This window comes from Nesoenas mayeri (genome assembly GCF_963082525.1).
Source record: "Nesoenas mayeri genome assembly, chromosome: 14".
Taxonomy (NCBI): Eukaryota; Metazoa; Chordata; class Aves; order Columbiformes; family Columbidae; genus Nesoenas; species Nesoenas mayeri.
Window position 1 is genome coordinate 16386142 of NC_137556.1, and position 16835 is coordinate 16402976.

A 16835-nucleotide genomic window follows, 5' to 3' on the forward strand; every position below is an offset into this window, starting at 1 on the left:
CTAAGCTACGGCTTTATTTCTGCTGAGGATGCTGCTTCCTTCCATACTTTTGCAGTGTGGATTACAAAAAAAATAATCCATAACAGAAGTAGTAGTAATGTAACTGTTATAGCATTGTTACTGTCACACGTTTCTGGCAGTCTTTCTCAATTGATCTCTGAATTACATATATGCTTACTCTCAGATATTTACTAAATTAAGCCTTTAGTTTTTATTTCAAGTTTGCCACTAGTCATAATTTTAATTGCATGCTACTTTCAGACGTGGAGCTCTCATCAGCCTCTGATGTTGTGTGGAAGAAACACGTTTGAAATTCATGAGATCATTTACGTGCATTTAGCCCCCCCCCCAGCTGTGTTGTACTTCAGCAATCAATAAAAATAGAGAACAGTGCTTGCCAAAGCATCTGTTGATGCCCTAGATAAAAGACCTCCTATCCTGAAATTGTACCTCCTTCCAGTAGTTCCTAATTCTCTGTTTTAATCCTTCCAGGATGCTGAGGAGCAACTCTATCAGCTGTATAAACAACGACACCTTTGCTGGACTGAGCTCGGTGAGGCTGCTTTCTCTGTATGACAATCACATCAGCACCATCACGCCCGGAGCTTTCAGCACTTTAGTCTCTTTGTCTACAATGTAAGTTATCTTTTTATGGTGCAAACATGTCACGATGCCGTTATTCTGTGCTTTCCTTTTAAGCTTACAACATTTGAGTTTCAAAACCAAACTACTTATTGATCACATATGGAAAAACTCATTTAGGGAAAGAAAACCCCATCATGCTGAAATCACAGGTTTGGAGTGTTCAAGGTGTGATGTAGAAAAATATTTGGATTGCTTTAGCTGGAGTGGCTGGCAAATGTTTGAGGTTGCCAGCGTCAGGCAGGACGACTGCATGTTCTGCAGTGCCATAGCCAGTGCACAGCAGAAGCTCACCTAAAACAACCTCTGCACACTCAGAAGTGCACAGCTTATCATACACCTCATTTCCCCGAAGCTGCTTTACTGTCAGCAGAGTCTAATTTTTTTAAGAACAGCTTTCTCGGGTTTCGGTTAAATTAGTTAAATATCAGAAGAAATCTGCTAGCTAATGCTTACATTTTCAGAAGAGCCTAAGAGGACAAAATACTCCAGTCCTACTTAATGTGAATTTGAAAATTCCAACCTAAGCTTCTCTGATAATTCCCTTATATTTCTCAAGCCTTCTTTGAAGTATTTCACTTGCTTCTTAAATACATTTACATGTTTTTTGTAGTGTGTCCATTGTAATAAAGTACAGACAAATAAATATGGAAAGAAAGTCTTCTCTTTGTTTCCAGCTGTGAATGGGGACCTTGATGTTGCTGTTAATGGAGGTTGTCTGCTTAATTCCCTTCACACTGCCCTGAAAATACATCCGAATTGTCCAGTCAAAATAAACTACTGGTGCTATTGCATTTCAGGTTGTTAAAGCTTTCTCCATCATGTTTGGGAGAAGAAAGAAGTGTTGAATCTCAGCTGTTGTGTTCCTCACACTTTCATTTTGTTGTTACAACTTTTCACCAGCAAATCAGTTTTCGTTTTGGCATTAGCTCCACACAGTGTAAAGAACACAGACTTTTCTTCCCTTTACATTTTGTAGTCCCAAAAGCCTCCTTAAACTTGATGGGCAAAGAAAACACAACTGGATTGGTTTTATTGACTGTTTTCATGCGCAGTTGTGTCCGTGCTTCCTTCCAAGAGTCCCTGAATAGCTGCGACTCTCTCAATAAGTCTATAAAGTCTTTACCTTGTTTATGTGGAAGCATCTTTGTCATATTTTGTTAGCAGGTAGCCCACTTCCTTCTTTTGTTTCAACTGTGGATAGAGATTATTACAATATCTAGCAACAGCAATTAAAGCTGCTGCTGATTAGAATGGATTGCTTTGGCACTGACTTGTAATCATGTTGATCATAGCGAGTTCCTCGCTGTGTCTTAATGAAGAAGTTTGTTCTTTGACGCATTTTCACTTGATGCTCGATCCGCAGACGGGAGAAGGCGTGCTTCTGACTTCTTTAGACATTGATTTAAGGCCATTGTAATATTTCACATATGAATGCAAAATTCAGCTGTGTCCATTTCCTGGCAGCGCTCTGTTGTAGGTGGATATATTAGATGACAACGCTACTGAAGATAGATCGTATGACTGCCTTTCCTGTTCAACCCACACTTTGTGAGTTAATCAGGATTTGTAATGACTTTTTTTTTTGCATCTATTAATGTGAGCCAGAAATTCATACAACATTGAACATTTCCATTTTTATCTTGGCATATTTACAGCATTAAAAAATATTGCTCCTTTGGTTATTACTCTCTGTGAATCAGCCCCATTGATATTCTCAAAACACAGCTCTGAAAACAATGCCCTGACTAATGGTTTTCAATAGAGGAAGAACATCTCCTTTGTAAGTTATTGTGAAAAAATAGCAGTTTTGTATGTTAGTAGTCAAAGTAGGTACTGTAGCATCCTAATTTGAAGTGGGCATATTTGCAAGCAGAACAGGTTTTGCATGATTATTAAAATAGCTGCATGGAGCTAATGCCGGAGTGATAACTGGTTCATCAGAATGACACACAATATTCTAGTATAAACTTAACCTGAACTCCAGGATATATTTTCAGCCTAATTTCAACAATGTGTTTCAGTATGTTTTTCTAACAGGTCACTAGAATCCATTTAAATAGTTAATATTATGGCTCCTTTGTAATTTTTAAGAGACACTTGTAGTAGGATATGCATATTTCACTCCTCAAGACTTCTATTCCCCTTTGATTTTAAAAATATGTCTATGTCCTTGAGTAAACACTTCTGGATTTAATGTTAGTGCAACATCTTGGCTAAAAGCGTGACTGCTTTGCTTCTGTTTGAGTGGTTAAATCACTCTCTTACATGTAGGAACTCTGATTGCTAACTATGAATTTTTATAACAATCTGTCTGCCCAACATTACTGTTGATGATTTGAGAACTCCACTTGAATAGCCGGATTCCGAAATAAAGCTTTTGCAAATAATTGGCCTTTCTGGAGTTTCAATTGCTTTTCGAGTGCAGTAGGGAATCTCTTATCCACGTGATACTTCATAGAGAGCCTTGATCTTGCATTTTTTCCAGAAGGTGCATCATAGTTTTGCTGTGGATGTAGGGACATGTATGAACTTCATACTGCTTTAAAGCAAAAAAAATCACTGCTCTACAGCTGGACAAAGGACAACATTTAGATGTTGTTAAAATGGCAGGAAGAAGTGTAATGCATGACAAGGCAAAGTTGTCCTTTTTTTTAATTTGAATTTCAAAACAGTAGGTTTGTTTCTGTGTTTATTTTTGTTTTCTGTATGTATTCATTTTATATATAACAACTTCTTTCTTAGTTCCTAAGAAAAGCACGATCCGAATTCTAATCCAAGGATTTAATAACTTAGATTATTTGTTAACCTCTGTGTGCCAAGAAGAAAATGAGTGTTTGAGGACAGTTATTGCTGCTCAGCTAGCAAGCAGTCACACATTATCAATGCAATCTCACCTCTGTGTAAAGGGATAATTACTGTTTTTAATGGAAGCATTTTGTAGATTGAACATTTGAATGTTTCGGAAAGTTCTTGACATGTCCCAATAAGATGCTCTCTAGATATGCAAAATGTTCTTTACATTCAGAGCTGCTGTTTTTCCAGAAACCTGATTATGTGCACCTGTTGTTTGTTTCCAATTGTGGATTATTTCATTCTAAAGATTTGAGTCACGGAAGTTGTTCTGTGAATATGATCTCACGCTCCTCCGTCAGTGGAACAAATGGCCTTTGAAGCATTGGTTCACTTAGCGTTGGAGGTTTAAACATTTGGTTTAAACACTCTGTTCATGCCAAAGTATGTCAGTATGGAAAATATACAAGGCATCCTGCATGTGGTCCCATTATGGATTAAAGAAAATGGAAAACAATTTTAAAAGAAAGTAACTAGAATTAGAATAATGCTTTCAGTGCTTTTCTCCACATTCAGTCTGAAAGCTCCTAAGTAATCTGTTTTCTCACGTTTATACAGCAAGTTAGCCTTGCCTTTGAATCCTTGGTCAGCATGAAATAGGTTGAGTATTTTTATTATTGAACATTATGCTGAATTTTCTCCCTCTACGCGATGTGCAAGACCCCTACGTAATTACCCACGCAGAGCTCCGGGCTATCACGGGGATTGCATTGTGCTGTGTTGCAGTGCCGAGAACAGCTGTAAATCATTTTGTGCCTATGTGAGGTTGGCCTAGAACCCGGGTAATTTAGGAATTCATTTGGGTTTGTTTTCTTGCTGCCACACCTCAACTGTGCCATATGTTTTTGTGTTCAGCACTATTGTTTTCTGAAGGAATTGCTTGGCTGAAAACCTAATGTGATTTGGGCTACATGTTTAGGTTTGTAAAAGTATGTCGCAAGGGAAGACTTACAAGGTCTTCAGCTATTTCACCTGCATTTGAAGAGCCTGTTTCTTTAAGGCCTTACATTTTTTTGCCTTTAAGGTTTGCTGTGCTTTAGCGATTTCATTATTATCTTTTTTTCTGTACTACCAAAATAATAATTCTTGGACATATTCACATATGATGTTGGTTTAGTTACTTCATTTTCCATACATGGGAATGTGACAGCTCGTTTTTTTCTTTGAGGCAACCTCAAACCGGAGCTATTGATTCTCCCTGTCTGTGTTTGTAAGATAGCCTTCTTTTTTCATACCAGGGATATCAGCCTCTTTTCTTCATCTGAAATTAAGTCATAAAAAAGCTTACACAAAAATAATGGAGAGATGTTTAAGTACAGGACTCCAGAAAAAGGTTTTTTTCCACGGTTCTCAGCACTAATTCCAAGTTATTTGATTGCTCCAAATAACTGTCACCTTACACTCCTTGCATTCAAAGGATCACAGCCTATTAAGAAATAGAAATGAAATGCATGAGCATATGGGCTTATAAACACATATATATATATATATGTTTTGGGGGTCTTTTTTGTATTACAACCTTAGTTGTAGTGTAAAACCTGCATAGACCTTCCCTGATCTGCAGAACAGAGGAGAATCTCACAGAAAGACGTGTCAGGAAGGCACTTGGACTTGGAACCCGTCACCTTTCTGTAGTTACCTCAGTATTTCTGTACGCTCATGTTTCATGCAATTTTGTCCCGTTCCATTTCAGTAATTTGCTGGCCAACTCCTTTAACTGTAACTGCCACTTGGCCTGGCTGGGAAAATGGTTGAGGAAGAAGAGAATTGTCAGTGGAAATCCACGCTGCTTGAAACCCTTTTTCTTAAAGGATATTCCAATCCAAGATGTAGATGTCCAGGACTTCACCTGCGATGGTAAGAAAATCCCATTTGATTTGGCATTTATGATAATTCTGGCACCTCTGTGAGCACCTCCCTTCCTATCAAGCAATACAGCATGGTGAACATTTCAGTTTAGTGGTGAGGAAGACAGCCGTCTAGAACTGAAGATCCTTGTTCCCTAACAGGAGTTTGTTTTTATCCTTGATTCCCAGTTTCTGAATTTCTACACTCTACACCTGAATGTCACAATTAATTTATTATGGACAAATGCTCTGCTTCGTATATTCCTGGTCCTTCCTCCCACTTCCTTATTCATACACTTAGTTAACACTCTGATACCAGTGAGAACAGTGCTTGCTTGGAAAGTCTTTTAGTTTTGGATGTTGTTGAGTTTCACCAATAACAGGTATGAATACAGGGAATTCAAAAAGCTTAGGTATGATTTGAAATGACTCAGTGATGTTTAATGCTTTGCTGGGTCCGTATAGGTTTAAAAAAAATCTTGACATTTCTTTCATTCTCCAGGTGGTTCTTTGTCTTCCGATCAAGCAGATTTTAGAGAAAATAGTAAGGAGAAAAGTTGCCTGATGAATGCACTGCTAACTTGACTTGTAGGCTGTGATTGTCTGCTAAGACCAGACATGCTGGAGCTGCAGTTAGTCATACCTCTAAAGAGACCCTGAGAGTGACAGAAGTTTCCTACTCAGAGTAGAAATTAATTCCTGTCCTAGTCGAGCAGACTGGCAACAGGCCCAGGTGCTTGGGCTCAGAGCTCAAGGGAGCCAAGTGTAGTCATTAAAGAGAAGTTTGCGTTTAGTTTAGGAGGAAAGAAGAGGAAATATCCTGGTCCACAAAATGACATTCCATGCTCGGGAGCTTTCTCTGTCACACAGTCGCTCAGGCAGCGGCGGTGACTGGAAGGTAGATGGTGGCAGGGTGTAAAACACAGCACAGGGGAAAATCGAATATGCTGAAGCAACGTGCTTTTTGTGCAGGTTTATGAAAGCCTTTGAATTCTGTTTCCAGTCATTAAGCTCATTAAGCTCAGCAGGAGAGAAAAATTAACAAATTCCCCCTGTTCTTCTGCAGGCTGGTCATGCTCCTCCATCCCTCTGAATACAAACGATCCCCTACCCATACATTTATGGGTAATTTTGTTATCTCGTGTCAGGACTTCCAGTCTTATTGTTTGATCTCAATGCTCTTGGGTACAACCAGCAGAGAGAAGAAAGCAGCAGATCTGTCTCAATTAGGCCTTGCATCATTTCTTTCTTTTCAAGCTGCACAGGACGACAGCTGCCGTGTGCGCTGGGACTGCGGCGCCGGGTCTGCGGACTGCGGCTGCCTCTGCTCACCAGCCCTTGCGCGGTTCCTCTCCCTGTCATCTAGAGAACGTGCCACTTAGTGTTTCCTTCCACATACATTGGGAGACTTCAACGTGCATTTGCCTTATGTTTTGCAAAGCCTGTTGCTTTTGGGGAAAATCCGTGCTTTAATGTGTTTTCACTTCAAAGAGTTGGTTTGTTCTGCAGAAACCCTATTGTTCTTCAGTTACAAGATTTAATCTGCTGTTTATGGAACTTTGAAACCATTTTTGGAGAAAGTAGATATTTTTATGTGTGCGCAGATGGATTGCCAGCAGTTGGAAGTATGCTGCTCCGTTTGGGTTTTGCCTGCTTATCCTTGTCAAAAACAATGAGGTTTTACAACTCAGTTGATAAATGAACACCTAAAATTAACATCTAAAAATAACATCTAAAAGCTGAATTAAAAAAAACCATCTTGTTAAAGCAGAGTAGATAGTGGATATCATCTGCCTAGATGAGTTTAAAGGTAGGGTTCTGGTCAAGTTCTCCATTTCAGCTAGTGCATTTGGGGGCAGGGGGGAAGGATTTGGGATTCACGTAACTGATATTTGTGCGATTTCCATAATTACAGAGAAGTTGATACTCCTTAGTAAAAAATATTTATTTAAAAATATTGCTATTCAGTTTTTGAACTGTTGTTCATGTTGCCTAAATAACCTGTAAGAAGCTGGGTTCATCCAAAGCATTGGATCTACTTCAAAATCCTGGGATGGTCCCCATGGATTCCAGGGTGTCCCTCCTGGGCCCTCGTAAGCAGTTATCTTCCAAGCGCACAACATCGGGCTGTAAAACTGATTTCCTAACGCCCTGTTTCTCCCCCTGTGCAGGTAACGATGAAAGCAGCTGCTTGCTTTCCCCTCCTTGTCCTTCCCAGTGTACCTGCGTGGACTCGGTGGTTCGGTGCAGCAACAAAGGGCTGCGGATATTGCCCAAAGGAATTCCCAAAGACGTGACCGAGCTGTAAGTTCCCTTTTACACGTTTCCTTCCACGAGAAGTTCATGAAATTACATCATAGTGAGGCTTTGTAGGGCCTTGGGGGTTTTGCCTTGTAGTGACTGGTGTTTTGGTGCTTTCCATATGTTTTGACAGGTATTTTTGTACTTATTTGTCCCTTGACTGAATACATTGCACCGTAATGGGAACAGAGTTTATCCCTGTGTCCATTAATTCTCTATGTAGGGAACAAATGCATATATTAGTATCAAATAATCCTGCAGTGCTTCTGAGCAGCCTAAACTCAGAACAGGCAGTTTGAAAGGATGATGAAAACATGTTCCTGACTTATGCAGCTGTGAGCTAATTATCCTCTGAGGAAAGAAAAGGAGAAAGAAAAAGAAAGAGAAAAAGAAAGGAAAAATGAAAGAAAGCCAGTGGTGGAAACAAACAATAGATTATTTTCTCCAAACCTCATGAGATGTCTAAAATAACAGATAATTAGATTAAATTGTAAAGTAAATTCATCCTAGTTGAGAACCATCTTTCTAGTTGTCTTTTTGTCCACCCCTTGCTATGACTTTACAGTGGATTTTGGTTCTTTCCATGGAAAGAAAATACACTGGTAGAACTGCTTAGCTTAAACAGTTGGTAATAGAAATACTGAGCTGTTTTCCCTTTCGGTTCTCATTGAAACTGTCCCAGGTGAGTCTTGCTGCAATGTCATCAACGTTTCTATGTGAAAATAATTGGTTAAGTTAGCTGGTAAGTTCTCTGAATTTTGTAATGAACTAAAACCTGATTCTGCTGGTTTTCAGTATCTAGAAGTGTTTTTACTATTTAGTAACAAGACAGCTGATGAATGAGATACACTTATTTTTACTCCCTTTGCAGTGTGAGGATGGGGTTTGCCCTGTTTTTACCAGTGGTGTAGTCAAATACAAGACTGTTGCTGAATGAGAAGTGTACTGAGATGTCTGTCGTAACTCAAGTGACAATGGAAATTTTGCATTAATGAATGCACATCCTTGGAACGCTGTTAGCCAGGGCATGGTTAATTGTGGTTTGAATTAAAATCCAAGTCCAGGCCTGTATTCCCTTATATATTGCTGTCAGTGATAAAAGGTCTGCAAGGTGGTTTCTGCTCTGTTCTTGTTCAGGTTTCATTGCGTTCCAATATGACTTGCCAACAATAAGATACCACAGATGTTACTATGATTGTCACTGCCCCACTGAGGAATTTTTAGGTTTAAATTTTGCATTTTTTTTTAATGATACTTTCTGATACACTGACAACATAACTTTCACAGAATGAGTGAAATTAATCTCACATTCTCGAAAACTGCCATCTTTCTTAAGCTGTTTCTTGGCAAATGAGTCAGTAGCCTGGAACTGAACAGTTTGAGTTCACAGGAGCTGACGTGACTTGTCTTCTTCAGTAGGAGCCTCTTGGCTGTGCGAGCCTCTAGTTTGCCTTTCTGCTTTCGGTCCAGAAATGTGTCAGCAGAACAGTCAGCCTTGGACTGGCTGGCTCTGAATATTTCATGTTCTGCAAATATAACCTTGAAACTGTCCCAGCTGTCTCAAAATTCAGTCCTGATCTCACTCTCTTCTCAACCAACATAAACTGAGCTCCTTATTTGTATCTGTACCAAAAGATGAGCTGCAGGTACTGAAGCTACGAATGTTGGTAGCCCACAGCTCCCTCCCTGCAGGAGGCCTGAATGGCGATATGATGCAGGGGAGCATTTTAGAGTAATTTTTTTTGACATTTATAAGCTTCCATTATTGATATATTCCTTCACAAGGCATATTAGCCGCAGTGCGTTTTATTAAGCGGCAGTGTGTTTCGTAAACCAGACAGCATGGTTTAAGGGGAAGAACTGCCGTGTATCTAGATAAACCAGTCTGTTACAGCTGAATATAACCTTCTCAGAACTTCTTTTACATTCTTTTAGAGGTCTTAAAACAGGAATTGTTTCATTGTAACAGGTATTAAATAGCAACGTGCAAAAAATGAACATACCTCTTGCACAGGCCCATAGGGAAAATGATACCCCTCGCTGGGTCAGATTTCACTGTATGAAAGCTCAGCAAAAAGGATCACCAGCAATGTTTTATTACATGGTGGACTGAAGACATAGGCTTGCTCCTTCCAACTTTGTTCTTGAGTTTCTCTTTTGGATTGTATATACACAAAGCATGTGAAAACCATTATCTCCTTCGTATTTAGAGCTTGGAATGACAGGAGACATCCCTGTGTTTGGTTTGTACCCCCCTTGGGAGGAGGGATTACCTTGGCAGGGAGGCTCCCATCTAGAAGAGAGTTGAAAAGATCACTAAGTTTCCTGGCTTTTTAGAGGGATGATGATGCAAGAAGTTTCTATTTCCCAGTGATTCCTTCACAAAATCCCATCATCATGGGCAAGCCTCCTTACAATTTCCTGGGAATAGGGAAATATGTTGTTTCTTCCAAATTCCTTTGCTGTATATTTACGTACTGCTGACATTTTTTCCCACTGTTTGCTTGCTCTGAAGAGAAGCCTTGGGTTTTTTTAACATACTCGGTTTTCTAGTCCAGATGTTCAGGAGTAAAATGTTCATGCAACGAGCTAGTTTGGAACTTAGCTTCGCTGCTGGTTAGTGTTTTAGGCTTCCCTTCTTTCTTCTTATTTCCTCCTCCCCGCAGTCGATATGAACTAAGTTTCCCATGCTCTTTATTTTTTTCACATACTATGTCTGTGTGTGAATGCTATTTTTTTTTTAAACAAAAGTATAGTCTATTTCTAATGAAGTCTTATCTGATGGCATCCAGCTGCTTTTATGGACCTACAGCAAATAATATTTTGCACTGGGGAAAAACATTGGGAGACAATAATGTGGCCGGCATGTGCATAAGCTGTAACATAATGAGCGTGGTGTGTTTTAGAATAAATATGTACTAATCATGTCATCTCTAGACTCCAAATGTTATCATGACACTGAGCTATAAGATAGCACGGATAGGTTGGTTAGGAAAATCTGCATCCATGCATCATCGTTAATGTTTATTTTTCTTGCCATTTATAATAACACACATTAATATTTGCATTACTTTTGCTATGTCTCTTTCTCTCCTCACAAACGTTTTCTCTCCCATTTGGGTTCATGTGGCCTGCAAGCCCATTCAGTTCACAGCCCTGCAGTTTTCCCAAGCGCTGACCTGCTCACCAGCACAGAGATCCCACTGAACTCATTTAGCTCTTTATTCCCCACCTCTGGTTTGCTGCCTCTTGCTGCCTTGGCCTTAGCACGGCACCTTTATTCAACTGAATCCCCAGCTGCCAAGATGATTTTGGCAATTGCTTTCCATGCATTTGCTGCCACGTGTACTCGGAGGTATTTGCCACCGATCTCAACCCTTCTTTCCATCTTCCAAGGCACTTGTGATTTCTCTTGACTCGTAACTACAAATAGTGGCTCACACCTGGGCCGTGCAGACTGATGCAATAAATATGCTCTAAGCAGTTAGTTATGATGCATGTAGAAGATTGTAACAATTTAGTGCCATTTTTCAGCGTGCCTGGGTTGCCGTTGATCAAAGGGATAACTCTGAAGTGAGATATCAGATGAAAATCATCTGCTTCAGAATGCTTTTGCTTGTCTGGCAATCTGCACTGCTTCATACACTGACCCCTAACACAGACTTCAGTGAATTTTCCTTTGAAAATAAAATAGAGAAACAATTTAGACCAAAGCTTAGGCTTATATGGTCCTGTGTCATAAAAGGTTTTACAGCCGGCTTAATTCACTGCGGAGGAAAACTCTCCCATTGAGAGAATAGATAGTTCTGCAGAAGGATATTTTAGTTGCAGCTGAAGTACACAACTTAAATCTGTATTTCAAATCTGTTTAGAAAAAGTAAATAGTATCAATACTATCAAATAGGGTGTTCAGCGACTGGTGAAGTGTGGGTACATATTGGAAAGGTGACTTTAGCACTCAGAGAGGTACATCTAACTTTAGGGCCTTCAATTTTCTGCCAAACACAGTCATGTTTCTGCGTGTCAAACCTGTAGGCTGTTGTCTGATGTATAAATGCAGGAAAATCCAGAGTCTAAATTTGGCAAACTTAAAAAGGATCAAGATCCAGCTTTGTACCTAGATCCACACTTGAATTTTATTTCCTCCCTAAGAAACTATAATTGAAGCTCTTAACATTCATGCTTTGCAGATATGTTTCATCTTTCACAATCCAATGCTCTTCTAGATCATCATTTTTAGGAAATGAAAGTTGCTTAAAAATTTTAGGATGTGGGATACCTGCATTAAAAAGATAAGACTAAACTTAATTTTAGAGGTGCATAAAATTGTTGAGTATCATCTTTTTTTGTAATGTAACATTCTATATGAAATATTAAATTAAAGAAGGCTTTATGCCTTTTCAATTACTGCTTGAGAACTGATTTCTCTCTCCAGTTTCTTCTCCTAGCACAGATGGCCGCTGTGAGCTTGACTTTATGGCTGAATAGACATTTCAGTGCAAAAAAAGGTTCCAAGTGATTCAAATTGTTACATGACGCTTTGGCACCTTGCGCTGGTTATATCACCTCCAATCCAAGTGGTTTCAGTATAAAAATAGACAAGTTGGAAAAAGAACAGCTGTCATCTTTTATGCAGAGTTTTGAATGTTCTGTATGCGCTGGGAGTGTGTGCGAAAGGTGCTGGATGAGCCCTGGGGCTTCTGCGGCAACCGGAGCGCGGCGTGACCGTGTTCTTTTCAGTTTTGGCTCTGGTAACTGCTTATTGGTTATAAGGCATGATTGAGACTTCAGGCTCAGTTTGCTATATTAAACTATAGAGTCTAGAGACTTCTGGAAGCAAATGAGGTTGTTTTGGATACTAGTCAGCATGTCTGTGTTAAGGCAGCTGACACCCACTCTTCACTCTGTGTATTAATAACTTGACTCTGAGCATTAAAATCAGACCTATAGTTTTTTCATTCATGCCAGAATGACTTTGCATACCAGATGCCATGTACGTCATCTTACTTTGGATAAGGAGGGAAAAGAATTCAAAATACAGTCTTTCCTCCGCATCGTTCTGTTATGGCTTGGGTTGTTTGGGCAGGGTGTCTGTAGCTTCATCCAGATTTATTTGTTTATATATACGTATACATAATTACACAGAGTTTTGTAACTGTAATTGTTCCTCACTATGTCCCCTGGCCCACTCTGAGCAGCTCACCTGCAGCAAAGGGTTTCTTCTAACGTTGCCGCTCAGATCCTCCTGATTCTTGCCTTGCTCTTATGCCCTAAAAGCTCCCATTATTTCAAATTCCTTTCACTTAAATGTGCTTTAAAAATGAATGCCTTTTGCTTGAAAAATATTGCCACTCTTTGTATAATGTGCTGAAAGGTTTAACAGTGGTGAATTGTTCTTATGCGTGTACGAAAAGCATATAATCAGTAATTTTTCCGTGTAAAATTGTATTTGTTCAGAAATTGTACCACTGGTATAAGTATTGCAGCTTTCTGCTAGCACATTTGTATAACCATCAAATTGCATGCAGTACAAATCCAAAGCTATTCAAAGCAGATCCTCTGTAGAGTTTATCTCTGGGGGTCTGTGTTAGCTGAGTAATGAAGCACTGGATTAAAATGTGCACCCTTGACTTCTGATTGCACCAGAAAGCAAAACAGGGGGGAAGAACCTGGCCAGTCATCATCACTTTGTTCAAATTGCAGGCTATTTTATATTGGGATCAACAGGAGAATATCCTGAAAATATATTTCTAAAGTTTTCAACACATTGCAAGAGCCCAGTCTCCTTTCCTAAAGGAAAATCATATATAGCTTCCAAATACATAATACATGACCTGCTTTTGATTTCCTTTGGAAATCCTTTGGATTTTGCACTTGGAATAAACACTGGAGCCTTAACACACCGTCATGCGTGGGTTTAAGATTTGTGACTTTCTGGGGTGAAAGAGAAGGTGCAGACTCCCCATGACTTATTGCATCCATAGCAAACCATGGCTGGGGAAATGAGGCATGGTTTGCCCTCTTTAAATAGTAACACATGTGACTGATTTCTGAGGATCTTCTACATAATGTGTGGTGTGAATTCTCCAAGGAACTCCATTTTCAAAATAATTTATATGAAATTTAGTCAAAATGAAGCAAGTGACTTTACACTTGCAGAATATGAATATCCACGGGAGGTGTTAATGTGGCATAACTAACCCGTGCTCTGGTTTGTGATAATCTGCACCAGCACAGCAGCTGTCACGATTTTGCGAGAGCTAACTGTTTGATGTCCAACACTGTCACTCGATGCTTGTGACCTTTGTGAATGGAGAGATTAATTTGTTCAATGGCTTTTTTTCATTAAGGAATGATTTTGCTTTTGGTTAAAAATTCAAAAGCCTGTAGTCTCCGTTGTCCAGCCTAATTTTAAGCAGGAACCAGATCGACTCCAGTGCGTGCTCTAAGGTGACCCTGCCTTGCTGGGATCCTGTGCGCAGGCAGGATGGATAAACGTGGGACTGGGGAGGTTTGGTTGGAAGAGTTCAGTTGAAAAGAGAACCGAAGCAGCAGAAAGGGCATTATGCTGAAATAGAAGCCGTAGGGAAGAATAACATGTGACAGTTAATAAAATGTTTTATGTAAAAATTCTGTTAGTGTTTATAGATTTTATTTTTAAATGATGTAAAAATAAAGTTTGTGGGAAAATTTTATTGGGTTTAGTTTACACAAATATCTCTGTGTTGTTACAGTTAATGTAGAGAGGGAACATATAGCACAGTAATAATCTATTATTATTGTTGTTTGCTATAGTAAATGCAGAACAAGGAGGTTTGTTGCCAAAGAAAATGAAATTGTATGTGTGGGATAAAAAGTTTTAACATGATTATCAGATCATATTTGCAGAAGAGGAGGTAGCACATTCAGTGTTCCGATGGCTGTGGGCTGCATTTCCTGGCTATGCTTAATTGTCTTTCCCACATCCCACATCAATTGCATTGCCCCATGTCTACCTTAAGAAAAATCCCCCAAAGTATCTTGTAAGAAAGAGAAATATCATCTTTTATGCTCAGCTGAGGAGGGAGAAGTGCTTTCTTCCTCCATAGTACTTGCTGAGAAGGTTGGATGTGCAGATGTCTGGAGAATCACCTTGGCAGTGTCATGGGACCCCAGTGGTCAATGTCCATTGGAGCCTTGTTATTTTGGTGTCTTCCAGGGATGCAGTTTCAGCCAAAAGCCAAGGTTAAGGAAGAGAACTCCAGCTCTGTCTCCAGTATTTTGTGCTAACCAGGAAAAGCCCCATGTCTCGTTGCTAGCACACGTCAGCTGTGGTCTGGAGTACCTGTGCTATCTTCCAGGCAAACTTTTGGAAAATGTTATATTTGTTCAGGATTCTTCCCTTGGTTACTGAATGTTCTTGTTTCTTCAGTGGAGAAAAACTGCAAAATACAGGCACCATATGAGGACCCAGGATTATCCCAAAAGGCTTTAGCCCTACTGTGTGTGTGTCTGAATAGAGACACATTCAGTGCCATCTCAAACAACTTCCACCCTGGAAACACAAGCTATTTTATTAAATGCACTCAGTGCTTGTATTCAAGGAGAACTTGGTCTTTGGTCTTTGATTCATACCAAGTTTTCCTCCTGTACCAGCGTACTTTGAAAAGGGAAGGTGAGGAGGGTGTATGTGCCATGGTAGGAATTGCTGTAATGGATGTGGCGTCAAACTGATGGATGTTTGTGTTGACACTGGAATAAATGAGACTTACACGCACAAGACAAAAACTTTCCTAACAGGGTCAATAAGCCCTCAGCGCTATTATAGAAACTTGTTAAAGGTGTCTATGAGTTCAGGGCACAGGCTCCACATTTTTTCTCCCCTTCTCCAGTTGCTGTCATAGAAGCACCAGATGGTCATTTCTGTTTGCTGTAGGCCAGAGATCCTTATTTCACTTCCAAGTCTTTTAAAAAAAAAGGCAATAAGCTATTGTCATGCTTTGCATTTTGGATAATTCACTTTTAAAAGAGAAACTGTTAAAAAATTCCAAGCAATGAATCAAAGATAATTCCCTTATTGACTGAGTTTATCTTTTCCTCATTCATCCTGCAGACTGAGTGACAGGAGTTCTTGTTAACATGTTTGTGTAATTGTCAAATCTGACTTTTTTCAGATACCTGGAAGGAAACCATCTGACTGCTGTGCCGAAGGGGCTCTCCGCCTTTAGACACCTGACACTGATGTAAGAAACACACAGTTTCAATGTCAAGAAAATTGCGTTACGCTTTCTGCACTATGTTGTAGGTGGAACAGAAATAATTAGTATTGGGGGGGGGGTAAACAGACTTCTGTAATTTGAATTTAGAAAGAATTTCACAGTGGCCACTGCTGCCAGAAAGTGTTCATAAAGAGTGAGGTGACTGAGGGCACCAGAGAGCCTGTTCCAAGCTCCCACGGAGCCTCTGTTACGGCTTCGCTTGGCAGATTTATCTGTGCGAAGCTGTAAAGGTCATTAACAGAGGAGCCGGCGTTCATTTGCTCTAGGTGAGGCAGTATTTATAATGGTGAGGCAGTATTTATAATACTGAGGCAATGAAAATTTGCATAGCTGTTTCTGCTATGAACAGCGATACAGGTAGACTCAACCAGACTTTTTTTCAGTCAATTGCTCCCTGAAATACACAAGAGTGAAATTTCTTGGCTGGACTATTTATCAGAAATTTTCAAATGCTGTTCGAATCAGCTGTGGATACTCCAGTCAAATGGGCAGAACAACCTCACACAGAAACAACGTGGAAAGAAAACTGGCATCCTCTGTTTTAAAACAGTCTCTTATTTGGAAGTGTATCTGATTTTGTTTTTCAAGGGAGAGCAACAACAAAACAAAATGTTCTGTTTGAGCCTAAAATACTTTCGTAAATGAAAAATGAAATTTTGTTCTAATAGCTGTCAATGTGAAAAGCAGATGGAAATGGAATGCCTGTAATAAATTGCAAAGCAAGTTGGTACAACAAATATTCACCCATGCTTTTATCATCTATTATTAATAATTTATCCTTCTTCAAAAATTTTGCTTGCATTCACTTTTTTTTTTTGGAATGTTATGTGCTGTAAATGCACCTTAATATTTATGAGTCTGAAGGGTTTCAGGGAAGTCTGATGTGCTTTGGTTTTAGAGCTTATTCACAATTGATTAGAAAATATTGTGTCGG

At 39.5% G+C, this 16835-nt stretch overlaps 1 protein-coding gene across 1 annotated transcript in view; it reads left to right on the forward strand.

Moving 5' to 3' along the window:
• The window catches only part of SLIT3 (slit guidance ligand 3), a gene marked incomplete at both ends in the record, with an annotated part of 483041 nt that overhangs the window by 381261 nt on the left and 84945 nt on the right, over positions 1-16835 (forward strand). The window contains 4 exons of the mRNA XM_080353334.1: positions 493-636; positions 5189-5352; positions 7514-7646; positions 15797-15865. Of these exons, the coding sequence (XP_080209460.1) occupies positions 493-636; positions 5189-5352; positions 7514-7646; positions 15797-15865 (510 nt within the window). The remainder of the gene's footprint in view (positions 1-492; positions 637-5188; positions 5353-7513; positions 7647-15796; positions 15866-16835) is intronic.